Below are 20,662 nucleotides of genomic sequence, written 5' to 3' on the forward strand. Positions count from 1 at the left end.
TGTGTCTTTTGATTGGTGCATTCAACCCATTAACATTTAGGGTGACTATTGAAAGATATGTACTTATTGCCATTGCAGGCTTTAAATTCGTGGTTACCAAAGGTTCAAGGTTAGCCTCTTTAGTATCTTACTGCCTAACTTAGCTCGCTTATTGAGCTGTTATATACACTGTCTGGAGATTCTTTTCTTCTCTCCCTTCTTGTTCCTCCTCCTCGATTCTTCATATGTTGGGTGTTTTGTGCTGTGCTCTTTCTAGGAGTGCTCCCATCTAGAGCAGTCCCTGTTAAGATGTTCTGTAGAGGTGGTTTGTGGAAAGCAAATTCCCTCAGCTTTTGTTTGTCTGGGAATTGTTTAATCCCACCGTCATATTTGAATGATAGTCGTGCTGGATACAGTATCCTTGGTTCAAGGCCCTTCTGTTTCATTGTATTAAATATATCATGCCATTCTCTTCTGGCCTGTAGGGTTTCTGTTGAGAAATCTGACGTTAGCCTGATGGGTTTCCCTTTATAGGTGACCTTTTTCTCTCTAGCTGCCTTTAACACTCTTTCCTTATCCTTGATCTTTGCCATTTTAATTATTATGTGTCTTGGTGTTGCCCTTCTTGGATCCTTTCTGTTGGGGGTTCTGTGTATTTCCGTGGTCTGTTCGATTACTTCCTCCCCCAGTGTGGGGAAGTTTTCAGCAATTATTTCTTCTAAGATACTTTCCATCTCTTTTCCTCTCTCTTCTTCTTCTGGGACCCCTATAATACGGATATTGTTCCTTTTGGATTGGTCACACAGTTCTCTTAATATTGTTTCATTCCTGGAGATCCTTTTGTCTCTCTCTATGTCAGCTTCTATGCGTTCCTGTTCTCTGGTTTCAATTCCATCAATGGCCTCTTGCATTCTATCCATTCTGCTTATAAACCCTTCCAGAGTTTGTTTCATTTCTGCGATCTCCTTTCTGGCATCTGTGATCTCCTTCCGGACTTCATCCCATTTCTCTTGCGTATTTCTCTGCATCTCTGTCAGCATGTTTATGATTCTTATTTTGAATTCTTTTTCAGGGAGACTGGTTAGGTCTGTCTCCTTCTCTGGTGTTGTCTCTGTGATCTTTGTCTGCCTGTAGCTTTGCCTTTTCATGTTGATAGGAATAGTCTGCAGAACTGGGACGAGTGACGGCTGGAAGGACTTCCTTTCTTGTTGGTTTGTGGCCCTCCTCTCCTGGGAGAACAGCGGCCTCTAGTGGCTTGTGCTGCGCAGCTGCGCGCAGACAGGGTTTCTGCTTCCTGCCCGGCTGCTATGGAGTTAATCTCCGCTGTTGCTGTGGGCGTGGCCTGGCTCGGGCAGCTACTCCAAAGTGGTGGAGTCACGTTGGAGCAGGAGCTGCTGGGAGGCTATTTATCTCCGTAAGGGGCCTCCCTGCTCCCTGCAGCCCAGGAGTTAGGGTGCCCAGAGATCCCGGAATCCCTACCTCTGGATTAAGTGTCCCGCCCTGCCCCTTTAAGACTTCCAAAAAGCACCCACCAAAACAAAACAAAACAACGCCCACCCAAAAAAAAAAAAGGAAAAAAAAAAATTTTTTTAATTAAAAAAAAAAAAAAGTTTTTAATTAAAAAAAAAAAAAAAAAGGTGGTCGTGCGTTTTTCTTTATTCTCCGGTACCAGCCTCAGGCCTCTGCTCACCGGTCTTGCTGCCCTGTTTCCCTAGTATTGGGGTCCCTATCCCTTTAAGACTTCCAAAAAGCGCTCGCCAAAACAAAACAGCAAAAAAGCAAAAAAAAATGGTCGCGCGCTTTTCTTATGTCCTCTGTCGCCCAGCCTCCAGTGCCCGCTCACTGTTCTTGCTGCCCTGTTTTCCTAGTATCGAGCGCCCTGCACTCTGGCCGGGATGGCTGGGGCTGGGTGCTCGGCAGTCCTGGGCTCCGTCTCCCTCCCGCTCTGCCTGCTCTTCTCCCGCGGGGAGCTGGGGGGAGGGGCGCTCGGCTCCCGCGGGGCCGGGGCTTGTATCTTACCCCCTTCGCGAGGCGCTGGGTTCTCGCAGGTGCGGATGTGTTCTGGATATTGTCCTGTGTCCTCTGGTCTTTATTCTAGGAAGGGTTGTCTTTGTTATATTTTCATAGATATATGTTGTTTTGGGAGGAGATTTCCGCTGCTCTACTCACGCCACCATCTTCCACCCCTCCCTTCTTCCCAATTTTTATTAGAAAATGTCTATCCTTATTCATTTAAAATAAATTTAAAGAATATAGCTAATAACACAGTATTAATAGGTTAATGCCTGGTGCTTGAGTGGTTAATATATCTTTGGATGAGGACTAATCACCATTTGTAACTTACTAATACCATGAAGGAACATCAAGGAATCACCAGAATTAGAAAAGGCAAGGATGACAGATGGTGATATTCTATGTTTAGGCTACATTATTCTGTAGGGAGACAGTGTGATTAAACTTGAAATTTTATGGACAGGTACTGGGGTAAAGGAGTTGTGCTGAGCACTAGAGATTAAGTTAGGAGATGTGTCTCTACTTTTGAAGAAGTTATTGTCTAGTAGGTGAGATGTAAACATATATAAAAAGATAATTTTTAAATAACTTACTGAGGTTTTTCCCAGGGTGCCCTAAGAGGAAAGAACAGTTGCATTGTTTTCCAGTTTGCAAACTTTATCTTTCTCTAAGTAATAATTTAGTTAAAATTCAAGTAGTTAATCAATTCGGTGTTACCCTGTCTCTTAATTCTCCTTATCTGGAAACCTTCTAGAGCATTTAATCTACTCTTTCCACTTTAGTGGCCTAAAAAAATCAATTTATATATTCCTCAGAAGGATAAGAGATCCTTCTACTCTCCATCCACATTAACGTCTTCAGATCATTATTTATAAGCTACAGCATTATTTATCTTTCTTAGCTATTATTGCAGATCAGCTAATGGATAATAAAGGTACATAGACAGAACATAATTCAGTAGTTCCCTAACTTTCCCTTATGTGTCACTAATCTATCTTTATCTTCAGCTTTCCCAGTTGACTAGGGGTTCTATTGGGTATAGCTGATGGGATGTATAACCAGACAGACTGGAGACTAAAGATGAAAAGTGGAAACTCGTTCCCAAACTGCAGGCCAATAGTCTTCTTTTCTGGGATTCATACTCTGTGTATTAGCATGTCTGCTACAGTACGGGAAAACTGAGTTTTCCAACCATAAGAACTGTATGCTTTTGACAGCCCATAGTTTTCTTGTTTGTTCCTCTGCTTTTAGTTTTAGTTTCCCAAACACTGGCAACTGGTTGATTTTTTTTTTCTTTTAAGTAACTCCTTTTTTTATGTAAGGAGTTGAAGTGTCAACAAATAAGGATATTGTCTTTGGATAATAAAGAAAAAGATGAGCAACAAAAGCTGTATCAAAAAGGGTTCTTGTTTTTGCAGGTATTTTGACAGAGATGTTAAATGCATTCGAGATTTCTTCATGAAACGTTTCAGTTATGAAAGTGAGCTTTATCCAACCTTTAAAGATACTAGGTTTGTATTCTGCATTGCTTAAAATAATGGAACTCTGTTAAATACCTGATTTATTTAGTTGTAAAAGTTAACACTTTCATGTAAGAAATTTCCAAGTAGTGACCTTTGACACATTATAAACATTGTTGAATATCATTGCTGTACAATGTGTAAATGAACTTACAAACTAGAAAATACCTGCCTTTGGTATATTAAGGCAATGTTACTAATTTTGGGCAGGAAACACACCTAGTTTCTTAGAAATTTAAGAACTTCTATTCAATGTGGGATACTATGTGAATTAACCCATTTGTACGGAATCAATTCAAGTGTCAGAATTTATGTTTCTCATTATTGAGAACATTATCTTTAATTGATTCATGGAACATAATTACATGTATATTCCCAAAGCCAAATTTTCTCATTTATTTTATATACTTAAGATACGTTTTTCTGATTTGGGATGATTGACATAACTTAAAAGAAGAAATCTTTAGTCCCCTTTGGAAATTCATTTATTAAGTCAGAATCAGCTGAAGTTGTATAACCTATCTACTAATACCTGTTGTCTTTCACAGTCATTCTTAAATGACAACCAGGATGTACCTTTTATAATTGTATACTTAAGTAATTGAAGTATTACATTTTAGGCAAAGAAAGATCTTTAAAATATATAAACTATTAAACTTACTTGAGAATCATAATTGTCAGAATAATAAATATCCATGTCAGTTGGATTATTTCCTCTTTCTCCAAATGCTTGATGTTCTTTTTTTCTAGGAGAGAGGACTCTGTTGATATAGAGGTTTCTGCCAGTGGCTACACAAAAGAAATGCAAGCAGATGATGAACTGCTTCATCCAGTATGTCCAGGTGATGAAAATACTAAAATAACAGAGGAGGGATCTGAATTCTCATTTTCTAGTGAAGAGGTGCCAGAAAAAGCAAAGATTTCTAGATCAGAAAATCAGAGTGAACAAAACTCTGCAAATGAATCAGTTGACTGCTGTTGCAGATCATCTGGAGACCACGAACAAATACAGAAAGACGGTGTGTCAGAGGAGAATACTGATGCACACAGTTTTGAAGTGACTGAATTCAGTCAATGTTTAGAACTAAAAGGACAGGTTGTTGAAAACAGTTCTGAAACTGAGTTTTCTGGGAAGAAAAACAAAACTGAAAGTGACATCAGTCAAGATGATAAGACAGGTCTAGGAGGAATCACCACGGGCTTTGCAGAGCATGAAGATGAATGCCCTCATCTGATTGCTCTGTCATCATTAAAGAAAGAATGCAGACCTTCCAGGTATGTATTTCTATTGATTGATTTTTTTGCTTTAATCTGGAGACCTGTACTTTCTTCAGTTTTGGTAAATCAGAATTTTTTTCAGATGCTCTGACAGCTGTTATGTGTAAAGTGAAAGCAAATAATAACTTTGTTTAAAAATTCACTTTACCCTCTACAGTTGACCTGATTCTAGACAGCCTGTTGATTCAATTTTAAATAGTTCTGTCTTAAAATACAAGCTGATAACTTTCAAAGAATTAATACATATCTTTTGATAAACTGATGAATTTGAGATGGTTTATATATTTTTGTAATTATATATTTAATATGTTTTACTTATATATAGTACAGTAAACATGTAGTAAGTGTTCTTTCTCCACAAAATACCTACTTACAGTGAATATTCTCTGGTACTTTGAGCCTCTGTCCTTATTTGTTCATGTACAGTTAAAATTATATAATATTTACTATACTGCTGTTTCTTTTAAGATTTTTTTTCCTGCAAATACTAATGAATCCACCTCAGATTAGCAAAAGATCTAAAATTCAGTATTTACATTTGGAATAGTCCGGAGTCAAACAACTATAGTTTAATGAGATAGTTTTGTTTATTTTTAAATTGTAAGTAAGATAACAATTAAAATTAAATCACCAGTACATTTATTAGTCATTTTTCAATATATGCTCAGGCTTACATCCTAAGGCTGCCTTTATCTTTAGAATTTTATTATGCAAAGCACAAGAATTTTTTTCACCGTAACAACTCTGTTTTCAGACTCAGCTTTACTGCTTGTATAATAAATACATAAAATTAAAGTAAGAGTGGCTGTGGCTCAGGATTTTGAGTAGCAGAAGAAAATCTATGCAAGTTAAATAGTCTTCTAAGCACAGAAAAATTTGTCCTAACTCTGAATACATGTTAGACAAAATTTTTATTCAGAGAAGAAAGGTAAATGTTGCTGAAAAATATTGACTGTTAGGAGACTGTAATGAGTTTTAGTTATTGTATCCATTAAAACTTTGAGCATCATGTGAAACAAATTAAACAGTTTCCATCCTTGCAGTGTCTTCTGCCTTAGTTGAGCAGACTATAAAGAGTACTGTCTTTGTTCCGATTACATCTACTGTTGTTTGGGAAGACAGCAGGAAAGTGTCCCAAGGATTTAGGTTATGAGAGGCAGATTTGGGTACAGTTCAGTGAAGTAAGATGAGAGAACTAGTGGGAATGGGAAAGACATGAACTGTGGGGAAGTGATAACAAATTTTGATGGCCAAAACATTCTGACATTTTGAAATTTTGATAGTGACTATCAGAATGCTGAAAAATGAAAATTGTTAATATAATGAAGTGAATTGTGGGTAGTTTTACTTTTTTACCTTCACAGAAATTTTAAATACAATTATCTTTTTGAAGTATTTTATTTCTTTAAGTTTTATTATCATGTAAGAAATTGTATAAATTAATCAAATGTAATTGTAAAAATTAGCTAGATGAATTGTGATTTTGTTTTAATTTTAGAAATGAAGAAAATGTGGAAGATGTTAATCAATACAGAACAAGAACTTTGAGTGTTACTTCTGCAGGCAGTGTTTTAAGCTGTTCAACAATTCCTCCAGTAAGTATTCATTCCTTTTCCAAATGTTGATTAGGTTACTACTGAGGGCAGATTACTGAGCTAAAGCCCTGTGAGGATTACATTATGAATGAGACAGCCTCCGCCATTTGGATTACACATTAATAATATAAAATTATAACAAATACAAATTTAGTAATAAAGGAAAGAGGGTTTGCTTTTAGCTGGAATAATCAGAGCTTTCAGGAAAAAAGTAGCATGTAAATTAGCTTGAACTTAAAGGATAAAATTATAGAAATTCAGATCGAAGGGGTACTCTCGGGATCTCATATGGTCTAGTCCCTGCATTCTCGCAGCAACGAAATTGAGGCTCAGATAGTTTACATGACTTTGCTCAAGATTACCTAGTTAGTGACAGCGACAAAGTATTAAGATGTGCCAGATTCACTAGTTAATTTGTTTTTAAAATTTGAAAGAGAAAAATGGGTAATTAAAGTTTTATCACAAGTTTTTGTTGGATGGTTAGCAGTGTCCAAGAGACTTTTATAAGGGACATTTTCTGGACAGGATAATAAACACAAATAGTCTAGCTCCTGCTGAGGAGCTTTTTTGCCTGCCAGCCTTCTTTCCAGGCTATCCAGGAAGAATCCATTTGTTTTATTTGTAGATCTTAAGGAGAGAGAAAAAATTACATATTGGTGTGCTGGGTTTTTTCCTTTTATGTAAAGGTATTAAGTTGAATATCAATGAAACCATTTTTTAGTGATTACTTAAAATGAGCAAAAGAAGAAAATCAGTTTATAAGGTAGAAGTAAATAAAATTATTATGTGGAATGTGAATTTAAAAGAAAAAACTTTGTTTCTTTGTGAACTTCTCATTTCCATATTCGGGTATATTGTCAGTAAGTTAAAATATATGTCCTGTAGTGGACAATACCGGATGTTTACAAAATTAAATCAGAATTACCAAAAACAAGCTAAAAATAGCAGTACTATTATTTTATAAAATAGCAAACTCCTTTAGTAGTTCTGGGACCTTTACTTACTTGATAATAGAAACATTTAGAGCTTCTCAGACCAAAATAAAAGAGTGAAATTCTACCAATATATTGATTTTATGTCCTCATTTCTGATGGCCTCATAATTCATCTGTTTTTCTGAACATAAAATTTAAATATGTCAAATCTTTGAAACATCTAGTAGTTATATTAGAGAAAAAATATCCCTTTAAGTACTCTCTTTATTAAGAATTTCTCACACTCTATGATTGCCTGACTGCTCTTGGCTTTGATACTCTATTCTTACTGGGATTTACTTTCCCTCCTTTCTTGGATACCTCAGACTCAAAACATAATAGCCTTTATGTCTAATTACACTGGTATAAAATTGACAATTGCATATAAAGATAGATTACTAATTCTTGCTACTTCCTTGAATTCTAGTTATGCTGTCTTCATATGTAAAGATGATGGCACTGACTATCTTAGGTCTCCACTTTATCTCATTTCCCTTACCTCTAACAACAGGAACTTAAAGTTTAAAATGGTGTCAAGGCTATAATGAATTGCATTAAAAAAAGAAATTTGCTGTCTAAGCGGAAAAAAACATTGGTCTAGCTTGATCAAAAAAGTCTCCCTCTAATCATTGGAAATAAATTGGTCATCTTAACTCTACATTTTTATGAAAGTATGGTCACACTATTTTCCTTGAGGTCACATTTTAGTTTGCTAAAGGATTGATTCAATTATTTATATTATTAACCTTTAATAGTTAAAGGTTAATTAGCTTGTTACCTCCATTAATTTGATAATTGTTTTGCTGTCTGTGCAATGGTAAATGATTTTCTGTGTATTTTGGAATTATAATTGTAAGATTTGTTTTCCTCCCTGAAATAATTTTATAGGTCCTTATTTCTTGGCAGAGTTGCCATTTATCAACCCTATTTTTCCTAATATATAACAGAATTAAATTATAACTAAACATTTATTAAAGTATATTGCTTTTTAATAAATATGTATGCAGCCACCATCAACATATCTTTAGTAGTTCTGGGACCTTTACTTGGGACCTTTTCTATTAATTTTTTTATGTACTCTCTGAAATAATACACAAGTATTTTCACATTTCATCATTTAAAAAATATATACTTAATGGGATTTTTCTCCCACTTTTTTTAACATGAAGAAAATTAATTAACCTTACTGGATTTGTAAATTGTTCTGGATTAGGAGATATACACATAGTAATCCATTGTTCCCTTATTTTCTTCAGCTTCTTGATTTGATTATCATTGAAGTGAACAACCAAGGGGAAATTCAAGCAGAATATTTAGAAAAGAAATTTTTTTTTTTTTCTTGGAAACATTCTGGAAGCCTGTGTCTGAACTCCTCTAGTTTAAATATGTACATTTTACTGATGTCTTCTGGGACTTTTCATCTCCTCTCTATTGAGGGCCTTCTTTCCTAGTTCCATCTCTTTTTCTTACCTAGTTTACTTCTTTGTTAGTATAGATTCCAGTAGTTATTTGAACTTTGGGGGACTTCTTATTACTAAAAATGTGTTTTTGTCCTGTTCTCACACTTGATTGGGAGTTTAAGTATTAGAATTGTGGTTTGGAAATAATGTTTCTTCAGAATTCTGAAGCTCTGTTATCTTTTTTGTAGTTAAGAAGATGCTGTTGTGATTCAGGTTTCTGGTTTCCTTCCTAGGGTGAGGAGGCTATCTATGATCGTTGCCTGGCATCCTAGGGTAGCTTAAGGCTAACTTTAAGCTAATCCTGCTGCTTTGCATTCTAAAACTTTGGGATACCAGGTCCTTCTAAGTCTCCCACCTTACTGGGTCAGTCCCATCTGTTTCTCCCTTCTCTAACCTTTCTCCCTTTGAGAATCATTAGACTAAAACAAAGAAGGATACCTTGTTAAAGCCTGTTAATTGAATAGAGTCTACTTAAGTATGTAAAATAATGCAAAATCTGCATTTAACTAATCTGATCCAAAGTTTTATGTTACACATTTACAACCCAAGAAATGGTGCATTAGGTAGACTAGTTCTTCTAACCCCTTTACACCTCTCAAATCTATTATTCTTTAATTTTTAACTTGAAAGATTTTTCATAAATGCTTCTTTGTGCCTAGCATAGGGTGGGACCCACTAAGAAGAAACCCTTGGCTTCAACCCTTGCTATGCTTTATCTTCTTTTTTAGGAGACCAGTTGGATGGTGCAGAGTTATATATAGTTAAAGAACAGTCTTGAGAGGGGGAGAAAAAAAAATTATTGTGAATGAAATATTCCAATTCTTTTTTCGTCTTGTAAGTCATGTGGCATTGGCAGACTGTCTAGGTGAGACCTTGCTGCATCTCCCAGAAGCTGTGAAGACTTGTCATGGGTGTTGCTGCCATCAGGTCATTCCTTGACCTAAAGGCATAAACAGGCACTCCTGAGTATATTTTGGCTAGTAGCAAATGATTTCAAACACAATTTTTCACTACAAAGCTGTGCCTACTTTTACCTAGAAAGTAGAGGAACAAAGCAGTTTTTACCTTGGGTATTTGTTTTGTTTTTTTCTAGTTTTCCTGATGGACACTAGGTGGCACTATGGTGATTTGTTAGTCTAAGAAATGTGACTACACTACTCTTTGCTGTAACCTATATTTTTGTTAGGAATTTAATTTGGTGTTTTATTGGATTTTATATAGTACTGTCTGTTTTTGGCATTTTAAAAATCATGCTCTTAACAGAAATTCAGAAAATATTAGCAATGTATATCTTTGTTTTATTGAATATTTACTTACCCAAGTGATTAATTATCAGTGATACTAATCCATGAAATCTTTCTAGGAATTGGTGAAACAGAAGGTGAAACGTCAGTTAACAAAACTACAGAAGTCAGTTGTCAGACGTCGATTGCAGAAAGGAGAAGCTAATGTATTTACCAAGCAACGGAGAGAAAACATGCAAAATATTAAATCAAGCTTAGAAGCAGCTAGCTTTTGGGAAGAGTAATATATTTAATATCTTGAATATTTTTCAATAATTACTATGATTGCTTTTTAAGCACCTTTAATCGTTTTGGGTCAAGGCAAATATATAAATACATAAATAAAGTCATCTGTAAGTTTGACTTACTCAGTACATGTCTTCTGTAGAATAATTATAGTAATTCTGCTAAAGCAATCCAATTTTCCAAGTAATATATTAGATGACTAATAAATATGCTAAAATCTATTTTTCAGAATAATTTTTATTAGGAGTTTTTGGGTATTGGTTTTAATCTAAATATCACTGACTTTGTTGTTTTCTACTCTCTACCAGAAACAGGCTGCTTGATTTCAAATCTCAGCTTTTCCACTTATTAATTAGTGAAAACAGCCTTAAGCAAGTCATATTTGTCTCTCCCTCTTTCTCTCCTTCTCTACCTCAGTTTTCTTACTTTTTAAACTGAATTTATAACTACTTTATAGGGTTTTGAAGATGATGTGAGACAATGCACAGAAAGCACTTAGCATTTTATAGGCATTCAGTGAAGTGTAGCCATAGAATAATTACAATGTTGTTTATCTTTCTGAAATTTTGCTAACAAATAAATTTTATTTAACCACTGGAAGATTTCATTGCCATCTACTCTTTTAGTCTCTGGTGTTAAGGGTGAGCCAGTGAACCATAATTTTATTTTCTGTTACTTAAATTGGTGATGTGGTCATGGAAACTTGAGGTAGTGCCACCACAATTTCTATAGTTGCCAGTGTTTATGCAGGCCTGAGCAGAAGTAGAAGAGTTTAAAGGTCAGAGGAGATTAGAAGGGATGAGGAGTAAAAATTCTAATATTCTTAGCTGGCTGGGTCCAAGACATGTTTTCACTTACTATTAGCAAATACTGAGTGCAGAAAAGAAAATACGTAAGACATGGTTCCTCCCTCAAAGACTTTATAATCCAGTGAGATGAAGATGGGTGCTTAGTACATACCTGATCATACGCTATAGTCTCTTCAGCATCACCCAGTAGGCCAGGAAAGGGCATCATCAGCAAAAAAGTGGCCACTAGATGGCAGTGTCACTTCACAGTCACCAAACAGGAAGTCCTTAAATTACTTTATCTGTGATTATAACCTATGAGAGGAAATAACAGGATTCCCTTTCACCTTTGCAAAATTCTACTGGCTATTTGCAAGATCAATCATTATCTATTAAATTCACTTTAATAATATGAATGCAAGAAAATGTCAAATCAAATTCCCTTGAAAATTATTCTAATTTTGGAAGTATTTACATAGCTTTGAATTTTAGTTGTCTTTAAATTTTTAATTCAGGTATGCACTTTTTATAATCTAAATTAAAGTATTTTAATAAAAATGTTGAAACAGCTTAATACAATGTTTATTTTGAAATACGTTTTCTTAAGATTATCAAAAGTAAATTGTGAATGAAACTAACTTCATCCTACTTAGGTTTACAAAAAAGTTGACTCAGTCCACTTTTGAGTACCTACTGTATAAAAATCTTACTACTATTTCAGGAACTTAGAAGGTAGATAAGCATAGTTCTTACCCTTAATAGCCTAAGATTTTTCTGTGAGTTACAGAACAAATTAAGTGCACAAACCAAAATAAATTATTTGGGGTCCAATCACAATTATTTTTTAAAGATGTTCTTGAGTAGCCACCAATTAGGAATTAAGAGATTTTGCCCTATCAGACAAAATACAACCCTCACATTTTAAAAAATCCATAGTGAACAACTATCAAAACCAAAAGTTAAGTCCACTATTAATAGAGTAAAACTGTGTGTTGATTTTTATTGTTAACACCACTTTCTGAGACAGAGCTTTAAATTCTGGTTCTCCCACTTCCCAGCCCATAGGTTACTTATGTAGCCTCTCTAACTTCACTTTTTTGATTTGTAAAACGAGCACATTTAAGTGCCTGTCTGGGGGTTGTAAAGATTAGATTAAGTAACACCCACCCGTAAGGACCTAGCACAGTGCCCTGATACATACTCTATTTTAGTAAGTATTGTTCAAATGATTTAAAGTTACCAAAAGGAAGTTTCCAGAAGAATCTTTCCAATTTACAAGGTCTCTGATATTTCAACTATGTCGCTTTTGGTATTCTGTGTTTATCAAGATACACAAATGCTTTGCTTGTAGCCTTGCATTATCTACTTGCTGTTCCCATTAAATAGGCTTTCCTTCTAAGATATGCAGTTTATTCTTGTGCTAACTTTGTGGTATTGTTAGCCATTGGTCTCTTCTTTGGTGTGCACAGCTGGGTATTTTTGAGCTTTCTCCAAAATCCATAAAGATCTTCGAAGGGAACTAACTGGAAAGTAATAATTCTTTCAGCTAAGTACTCAGTCCATTTTATGACAAAGCATATAGTTGCCTAATTAAAGTACTCAGCAGGTAAACCTGCTGCCTTACAGGTTTATTAGCAACTTCCACAGGATAGTGGGATAAGTTCTTCAGATGCGTAGGTTTATTTCATGACAGATTCAATACTCCATGTGGGCTAGGGCTCACCATCTTCATCATCCTTCATCCCTCATTAGAACATCTCCCTAGAGACTATCAGGCTATATCTTAGTTTGACCTTGATTTGCTTTATGAAGTACTGGAACCATCTTAAGCAACTGTATAAGGCTAGGGAAGAGGTAATGTTCAGAATAGCCATTAATTACACTGTTGTATAAGAACTAGGAGCATGGAAATAAGTCCACACTCACAAAGACAAGATAGTATGTTTTTCTTTTAACATTGTAAATTAACATTTTATATAACATCTAGAATCAGTTTATTGTAGGCTTGATTACAGAAATAGCATGCTTCATAATACAAAAATAGATTTTGGGAGATGTAGATCACAGTATTATGTACTTCCATCTTTTTTAAAGAAGTGATCACTTAAATGAACTTTAAAACACCTTGCTTAGCATAACCAATGTTTGGCTACATTAGGAAGAAAAATATATGTTTACACATCAGTTTTCCAGGTGTTCAGTATTGTGCAAAGTGATATTAGAGGAGGGAGTACATAGATTTTTAAGGTAAAATTTTTTGTTCTCTGAAAGCCTCCATTGTATTTAGAGAGACAAGAATAAACAACTGTATGACAATACAAAGTAAACTAGTAAAGAGCCTGGTACCACTGATTTAGTTAGTGCTGAGGAAATTCCAAGGACAACAGATAAACGAAAGGCCAGAGTGATTTGGTGAGTTGTTTGGGGGAAGTGGGGCTTGGTTGAATAGGTAGAGTGAAAAAAGAGCTTGCAAAGAGAAAATCATGCAGGAAGTCCAGAAGATGAATGTAGTTATCTTGTTATGCTGTAGTTGGGAAAAGGATGCTGTACAATAAAGTACCAAATTAAGGATTTAGAAAAAAAAAATTTTTAAGTTTAATTTCAAATTAAAAAGAGTGCTTAGAGACTTTAAGCAGTGCAGTGATTGGATTTTAAAGGGAGGACAGGGTAGAACTAAGGTGACTTTATCACTGTTATACAATGAATTGAAGGGAATCTGGAATAGAATCTAAAAGTTTGCCCAGTCAGCCTAAGTATTAAGGCTAGGACAATCTGGAGTAGAAGCCTTTTACATCAAACTACAGTTATATTTTTTATTATCTTGTTTTTTTTTTATTTTAGAGATAAAACATTTTTAGATATAAAATTACTTGCCCAAAGTCACATTGAGTAGATAAGGTTGAGAGTGAGTGGGAGGAAAATACAATTGAGAAGTACCAGAAAGGTGAATGAATGGTAGGAAAACTGACATACTCAGGTGGTTCAGAGCCAGCCCAGGGGTCTCTTACGCAAAGTCACTAAGGTCCACAAACTGACTTGTCTTGGTGGTCCTGTGGAGGTATGAGCAGAGACAATCCTCACAACCAGGTCCAGGTTTTGAGTCCTATGCTCCATAAAGTTTCCTTCCTTTTCATATTTTCATAAGCCCAGGAAAACCTTTTGCAATAGACTGAAGCCCTGAGTGGAACATTTCTTGTTTTTCATGGGGAGGTGGGAGGGAACAGAGTGGTGTTGGGGGAGTAATTCTTTTTCCTTGAGCTCAAGGCTATTGAGAATATATTATTCTCTTAACTTGGGCTTTCTCCAGTTTTCAATTTGTGGAAAAAATATGTCCCTTTCTATGCACTTTTCTATTCCTCCTTTAAACAAATTTTGAAGAGAAATAATGTTTCTTCTATGTCAGCAGGATGCATGCTAAGTGCAGTGCTCTGGTGGTGACTGCATAGGAAGTAAAATGGAAATTATAGTTTACAGTGTGAAATGGATGGGCAGAAGGCTTTTATCTTAATGTAAGCATATCCATAAGAGTAACCTGAATTGAATTAAGAGTATACTAATGATGCAATCTTTACAGGAAGCTTCATCTAAAATATATGGAGTTGAAATTACTAGCTTGTTTGAACCTAACATCACCATCAACTAACCTGAGGTTTAAATCATTCGTTTATAAGCAATAAACATTCTCCTATGGTTTGTTTTAACCTAATATTAATTTTTTTCATAGTCTGGATTTTCATCTTAATTTGTTCTTTTTTGTTGCAAAGATTGAAACATTCCATGAAACTTATGCCCCCAGAAACATGACTTTATCTAAAGAAGGAAAGTAACTCAAATTAGCCCATGTAAACTGGGTGTGTGTCTCAGTCTGATCACTTTATAGCTACAACTTGTAAAAAGTTTTTTTTTCTGGCTGAACACCCACCAAAATAAGTTCCTGTCCTGTAAGAGGGAGGTGGGCCTGGAGGTTGACGGTGGTCCTTTGAGAAAATGTGGGAGCGAGGAAACAATAATTAAATAAACTTTTATATTATAAAACAGAAAATATTGTAAAGGCCACTGGCAAAATTCACTCCAAAAAGAAACCAAGAATTTTTTTATCATCCTTTTCAAAATATATATTATGCTGAAAGACAGATATCCACTGTTAAGATAATTCAGTTTTCACAGAACACATATCTAATGACCCACACAGGCTTGGCATCATTATCTCCTATCTTTGTAAATTATACATCCAAATTCTCCCACTTTTAAATCACTCTTGAGTTTATCCTGAAAGTGTTAACCCGTGAACAGGAAACCCTCCCCCTATGATACCTTTGGTATCTAAGTTTTTCTTAGAAGAATCAATTTTACTTATTTGGAGAACAAATACCAAGACAGGACTAGAATTTATATATATTTATATAAAACAAGCCTCAGATAAATGAGAGGTATACTTTCCTTGTACTTTTGAGTTAAAAGGATTGATTGATTGCCCTGGCAATGATAAAGGGCCATTCACTATGGCTTTATCTGGTGGGGAGGAAATTATTTTAAGAAAAGCATTTTTCACAAGTTTCTATAAAAATAAAGAAATGTATATTCTTTTGATTTGTAGAATTTTCTAATTTGCTTATGTAGCTCAACATATTAGTACTTATTGATGATTGCCTAAATGTAGTGAAGTATCAATGAACAAATACCTGATATAAAGTTATGTCACCTGTGTTTTTAAACATCTTTTGTCTGGTAATCAAAAGTTGCCTTTCCAACTGACCCTCTCATAAACGCCTTGATTCAAACGTCCCATTGGTCCCTTCCCAGTTGAGAGTAAACAAATTAACACTTAGCAGCCTCTTATTCCTTCCCAGTTGAGAGTAAACAAAGTTGATGCTAACCAGCCATTCATTTCTCCTACTCGTCTCTTCCTAGTTGAGGCTAAACAAAGCTGACACTAAACAGTTATTAGTCATTATCTCTACAAAGTCAGTTACTTCCTGGCCCTGCCCTTCTTCACCCTCCCACACACCCGCCGAAACATTCAGCACACAGCGCTGAACCCCTTTTGCCAATCTAGCATTTAGGCCCTTCCAGTTCTCTCTTCCCGTCTTCTGCTGGAATCTGACAGGAGCTACTGTCAGTTTCCCATTGTCTCTGTAAACTATTTGCTCTTTGTATTAATTTACTTAACTGAATAACTCCAATTTTTTTCATTTTATTTATCTTAAATTGTAAATTCTTAAGAATGAAGGCATTAGCAAGTAAGTGAAGAAATTATTTCAAGGATTCAGTCTTCCTGAATCTGAATCAGCATCCTCTCCCTCAGTTATCTGATTCCCTAGAGATGAGTAGTAATAAGTTGGCTCAGGCCGGTCACTGAAGGCCTGAATCTTTTGGGTCTGCGTGCCTTGCACTGAAATCTTCCAGGAACTGGAATCTCACCGACTTCACTGCAGCCTCACCTACAGGCCCACCTTCTGATTCACCTACTCCAGCTTCCTCCTCCAGGGCAGAGGTTATGAAGTAGGGAGGCAAGGAGGATGGTAGAGGTTCCTTCCTGTTTTTAACTAAAGATGGTTCTTTGATGCATTTATTATGTTTTCTAATATTCTGGATGTTATTTCAACTGGTGGCCCCTGCCTCCTTATCATTTCTGTACCTGTAACGAACTTTTTAGCAACAAAAATACTACTGGAATGATAGGAATAAATTTTTCTTTTTCTTACCAGCAAAAATTATTGTTCCATAGACTCTTGCTGCTTTGTGCATGAAATGGTTCAAAGTATACTGTCTTGATTTCTCATCTTCTAATGAATTCTGTACTCCCTGGGAGTTTGGTAAATGTGCTCTTGCACTAAGCCTTCCTCTCTTACCAGTGGATAATAAATTTTGATCACTGAATATGTCAGTTGGATACCATTTCTCATATATCTGAGTCATACTCTAACAGGATTTATAAAAACATTATTTGGATTTTCACTGTAATCATCTTCCCTGTTTCAAAACTTTAATTTTGCTTTTGGCATATGCCTACAGATAGTTGAGATTGACAGTGAAATCTGAATGTGAACTGTAGAATCTGTATTAAAATAGACACACAGTACAGGGGTTTCAGAGACTCTTCCATCTCCATCATGTGCTTTCTACATCAAAGAGAGAATGGTAAGAAACTGCTGAGCTGTTTTGCTAAAACATCTTATAATAGCATTTTAAGGTTAGAAGTCATTATGGGCAGACAAGGAAGAAATGTATTAGCAAAGGTTTCAGAAAACTTCTAATTGAAGGATTGGGCCTATTCAGAAAGAAGAAATTATACTATCCAATTGGAATATTGTATAGTCCACTTTTCTAGAATTTTTTCACTTCTTAAAATATAACTCATTAAAGATCATGACAGTTTTATGATATTACCTTTGCAAAGCTGTTTTGGTTTCCTAAGAAGATGTTCACTGTTTGCCATCTTTAGAAAAATCTTGTGGACATTGAAGATCAGTTTTAATAATAAATTCTTAACTTTCATTTTAGTTACCATTAATGGTAACTTTGAATTCACCCTATTAATTTGTGTCTCCCATATTGTCAAATGGATATGAAGCTGACTATGGGAATAGAAGTGATTTCTGAAGACCAGTCCAGGTTTTAGGAAATAAATATATGACTTTTCAGAAGGCTAGAAAATGTGTGATGATATTTGTGCTCATTTGTAATTGAGCCATACAATCACAGAGGTTAGATCTGGAAGAAAGCACCCAGCCCAAGCCCCTAATTTTGTAGATGAGGACTCTAAGCCAGAGAAGATGAGTGTCTTCTTCAGAGTTATACAGATAACAAAAATCAAATCCTAGGTTTTACTAATTCCAAATTCAGTGTTCCCTCTGCACTATACAACAACATTTTTATGTACTACTGGAATTAAGTTTAAGCCCATAAAAAGTTAACTTACTGGTTGAAATCCCAGCATCAGCCACTTCTAATTTTTGTTTTTATATTATGTCTTGGAGAATTCCATATTACCTGTTTCTCTAATGAGAACCTTAAAAATCTTGGTTTCCAGTTCAAAATCACATTGAAAATACCTGGATTCATTTATGCTTTGTGTTCAGTCCATGTATAATATTTTTTGTCTATAAATCATCTAGTATCCCTTTTAAATTATAAATTTCTGGATGACAGGACATTGACAATTTCCTATTTGGTACAATCCATGTAAAATACACTTTGAGACCCTAAATAAATGTGTTAACATGAAGTGCTCTTTCTTTCAAGTCCTTTTTTTATAATAACATCTTTGTTTCTGTTGTTCAAGGCATATACTCCTTGTGGGCATTGGCTAAGTGATGGTCATAATAGGAATCATTATTACAGCTCCATTCCTGCTGTTTGCTTTCATGAAGTCCATCTTCTATCAGCTAGTTGAAGAAGCTGATCACATGGAAAACATTTTATTTTTACATGGTCTTAAAATGGCTGGTTTAAGTCAATCATATAATACAACATTAATTATGGAATCTGAAAATAGGAAAAAATATTGTAAAGCAATCTCTTGTGCCCACCCTGAAAAAATATTTTTAAGTAAGGAAGTCCAAGAAGCCTTCAACAACTAACAGAGGTTATAGACATTAAAATCAGTTATTTTATATCTGGCATAAATTTTTATTACTACAATGGAATCCCATGACTTACATTTATGTATTCTGTGGCCCAACTACTTGACATTGTTGTGAGTGGTGTAGGATACAGGTAGAAAAAAGAATGTTTTCTTAAGATCTTTTAATAACTACCCATATTCTTTTGAAAAATATATTTTTGTTTCTCCTGAAAGTTTTAATAGAATTATCATGAAATGAAAAGAAGTGAATGATACCAGAATTCATTAAAGTCAGTCTTGGAAATGATTTGTCTTGAAGGATAAGTAGAGGAACAAATATTCCCAGGCAAACCAGAAGACAATCTGTGATGGTTTTACTTGCCAATGTCCATCAGAAATGAGTATATTTTGGGTTGGAGGAAAAATTTAAAGGTTAGTTCCCAAAACGATGCTACTGACTTCAAAAAGAAGGCATAATTTGGGCACTGCTACATCCACAATCCTTCTAACACTTCTTTATCAAAGAATTACTTAGAGTATGCTGATTCTGAGCTAGAAGACCTGAGCCTGAATGTCCCTTGTTACTAATGAAATTTTCTTGCGAAATAACCTTCTAGATTCTGTATACATGAACACAGCACATTTGAAGATGGGGGACCAAAAGAAATATCCAAGTCAAAGCTGCACACCGTTCTAACAAAATCTGGTTGGAGAGGAAAGCTTTTCCAATGATCAGCGAGCTTCCCCAGCTAGCCTGTAGGTGGGTGTGTTTAACAGAAGGAAGCAATGGGAACTCGCCTGTCAGCCAGCCTTTAGAGCTAATTAGCTCAGCATACAACAAAGATAAGTGAGCCTGAGAGGAGGGCCCCCTGAGGGGTCTTTAGATTCTGGGAAATGTCTGATTGGCAGATGTTAAAAGGGATTCTTTGGTAATCCTGTGCATCAATGAGCTGCACAAATTCAGTCCAGAACTGCAAGAATTCAGGCATGAGGACACTGTGCAGCAGGCTCGCACAGCAGACCCAAGATGGACAGAACCTTGGAATCCCTGAGACACATCATTGCCCAAGTCTTGCCTCACAGAGACCCAGCTCTAGTCTTCAAAGACTGTAAGTACTGAAAGGAAAAGTTTTTCAACTATTTTAGAAACTAGTCCTAACTGTCTAGTCACATCCTATTTAAGTATGATTTCTCCTAAATCTCTGTAGTCGTGTACTGTTGTCTAAGTGATATTTAACTTGTTCCTGACTTCAGTCAGAAGAATGATTTCATTTCACCTATGGGTATTAGTTGCTAGGTCTTTCTGTCAGTGTTACTGACAGAACCGTCAGTTGCTGACCGGTACGAGATCTCTCCTAAAATCTAAGACTCGCCTAAGACTTAATGAACTTTTTCAGAGGCTTTTTTAAATAAAGCAGGGTTGATTGGTACTAAGAATAAAATTAAAAATAACTTGAATATGACAATAAAATATATTAAACTGTTTAATCCTCCATAACATGTATTAGCTATGTTAAATAAAGTGTCTGAAAACTATTGTGACAAACAAAAGTTAATAAATCACTGAGCTCATAAATTTTGATAACAAATTATAACATGTTAGTTAACAGGCCAATGAAATTAGATGTCTTCCTACCTCTGCAACATCTTTTCCTCAAAAAATTCTGCCCATGGCAGTTATTTCAAAAGCTTTTTTAAATGATTATGAAAAATAATTAAATCAAGCTTTCCAATTCTAGAAATACTATTAAACCATTTGTCATGTAACTTCATTTCTGGAACCAATTTGATTTCCTGCTGCTGCAAAACAGACTATCTTTGAGTTGTATCTTATCTACAGTGGGTTTCATATTACAAAGGGCTTCTGAAACAGAACTTTGCTGTGCAACTGCCCAAAAGGTAAAATGCATATGGATTTTTTTTTTTTTTACTTCAATAGGTTACAGCTTTCTTCTTTGTG

General features: G+C 35.2%; 2 protein-coding genes across 2 annotated transcripts in view; both read left to right on the forward strand.

The window, feature by feature from the left end:
- Positions 1 to 10,947, forward strand: part of RIOK2 (RIO kinase 2) — a 29,393-nt gene extending 18,446 nt beyond the window's left edge. The window contains exons 7-10 of the mRNA XM_036925763.2: positions 3,411 to 3,503; positions 4,263 to 4,787; positions 6,289 to 6,385; positions 10,182 to 10,947. Coding sequence (XP_036781658.1) covers positions 3,411 to 3,503; positions 4,263 to 4,787; positions 6,289 to 6,385; positions 10,182 to 10,346 — 880 coding nt within the window. The 3' untranslated portion in view covers positions 10,347 to 10,947. The remainder of the gene's footprint in view (positions 1 to 3,410; positions 3,504 to 4,262; positions 4,788 to 6,288; positions 6,386 to 10,181) is intronic.
- A 7,904-nt stretch (positions 10,948 to 18,851) lies between these two features.
- The window catches only part of LIX1 (limb and CNS expressed 1), a 51,028-nt gene continuing 49,217 nt past the window's right edge, over positions 18,852 to 20,662 (forward strand). The window contains exon 1 of the mRNA XM_036925800.2: positions 18,852 to 19,811. Coding sequence (XP_036781695.1) covers positions 19,730 to 19,811 — 82 coding nt within the window. The 5' untranslated portion in view covers positions 18,852 to 19,729. The remainder of the gene's footprint in view (positions 19,812 to 20,662) is intronic.

This window comes from Manis pentadactyla, chromosome 2 (assembly GCF_030020395.1).
Source record: "Manis pentadactyla isolate mManPen7 chromosome 2, mManPen7.hap1, whole genome shotgun sequence".
NCBI classification, from domain to species: domain Eukaryota; kingdom Metazoa; phylum Chordata; class Mammalia; order Pholidota; family Manidae; genus Manis; species Manis pentadactyla.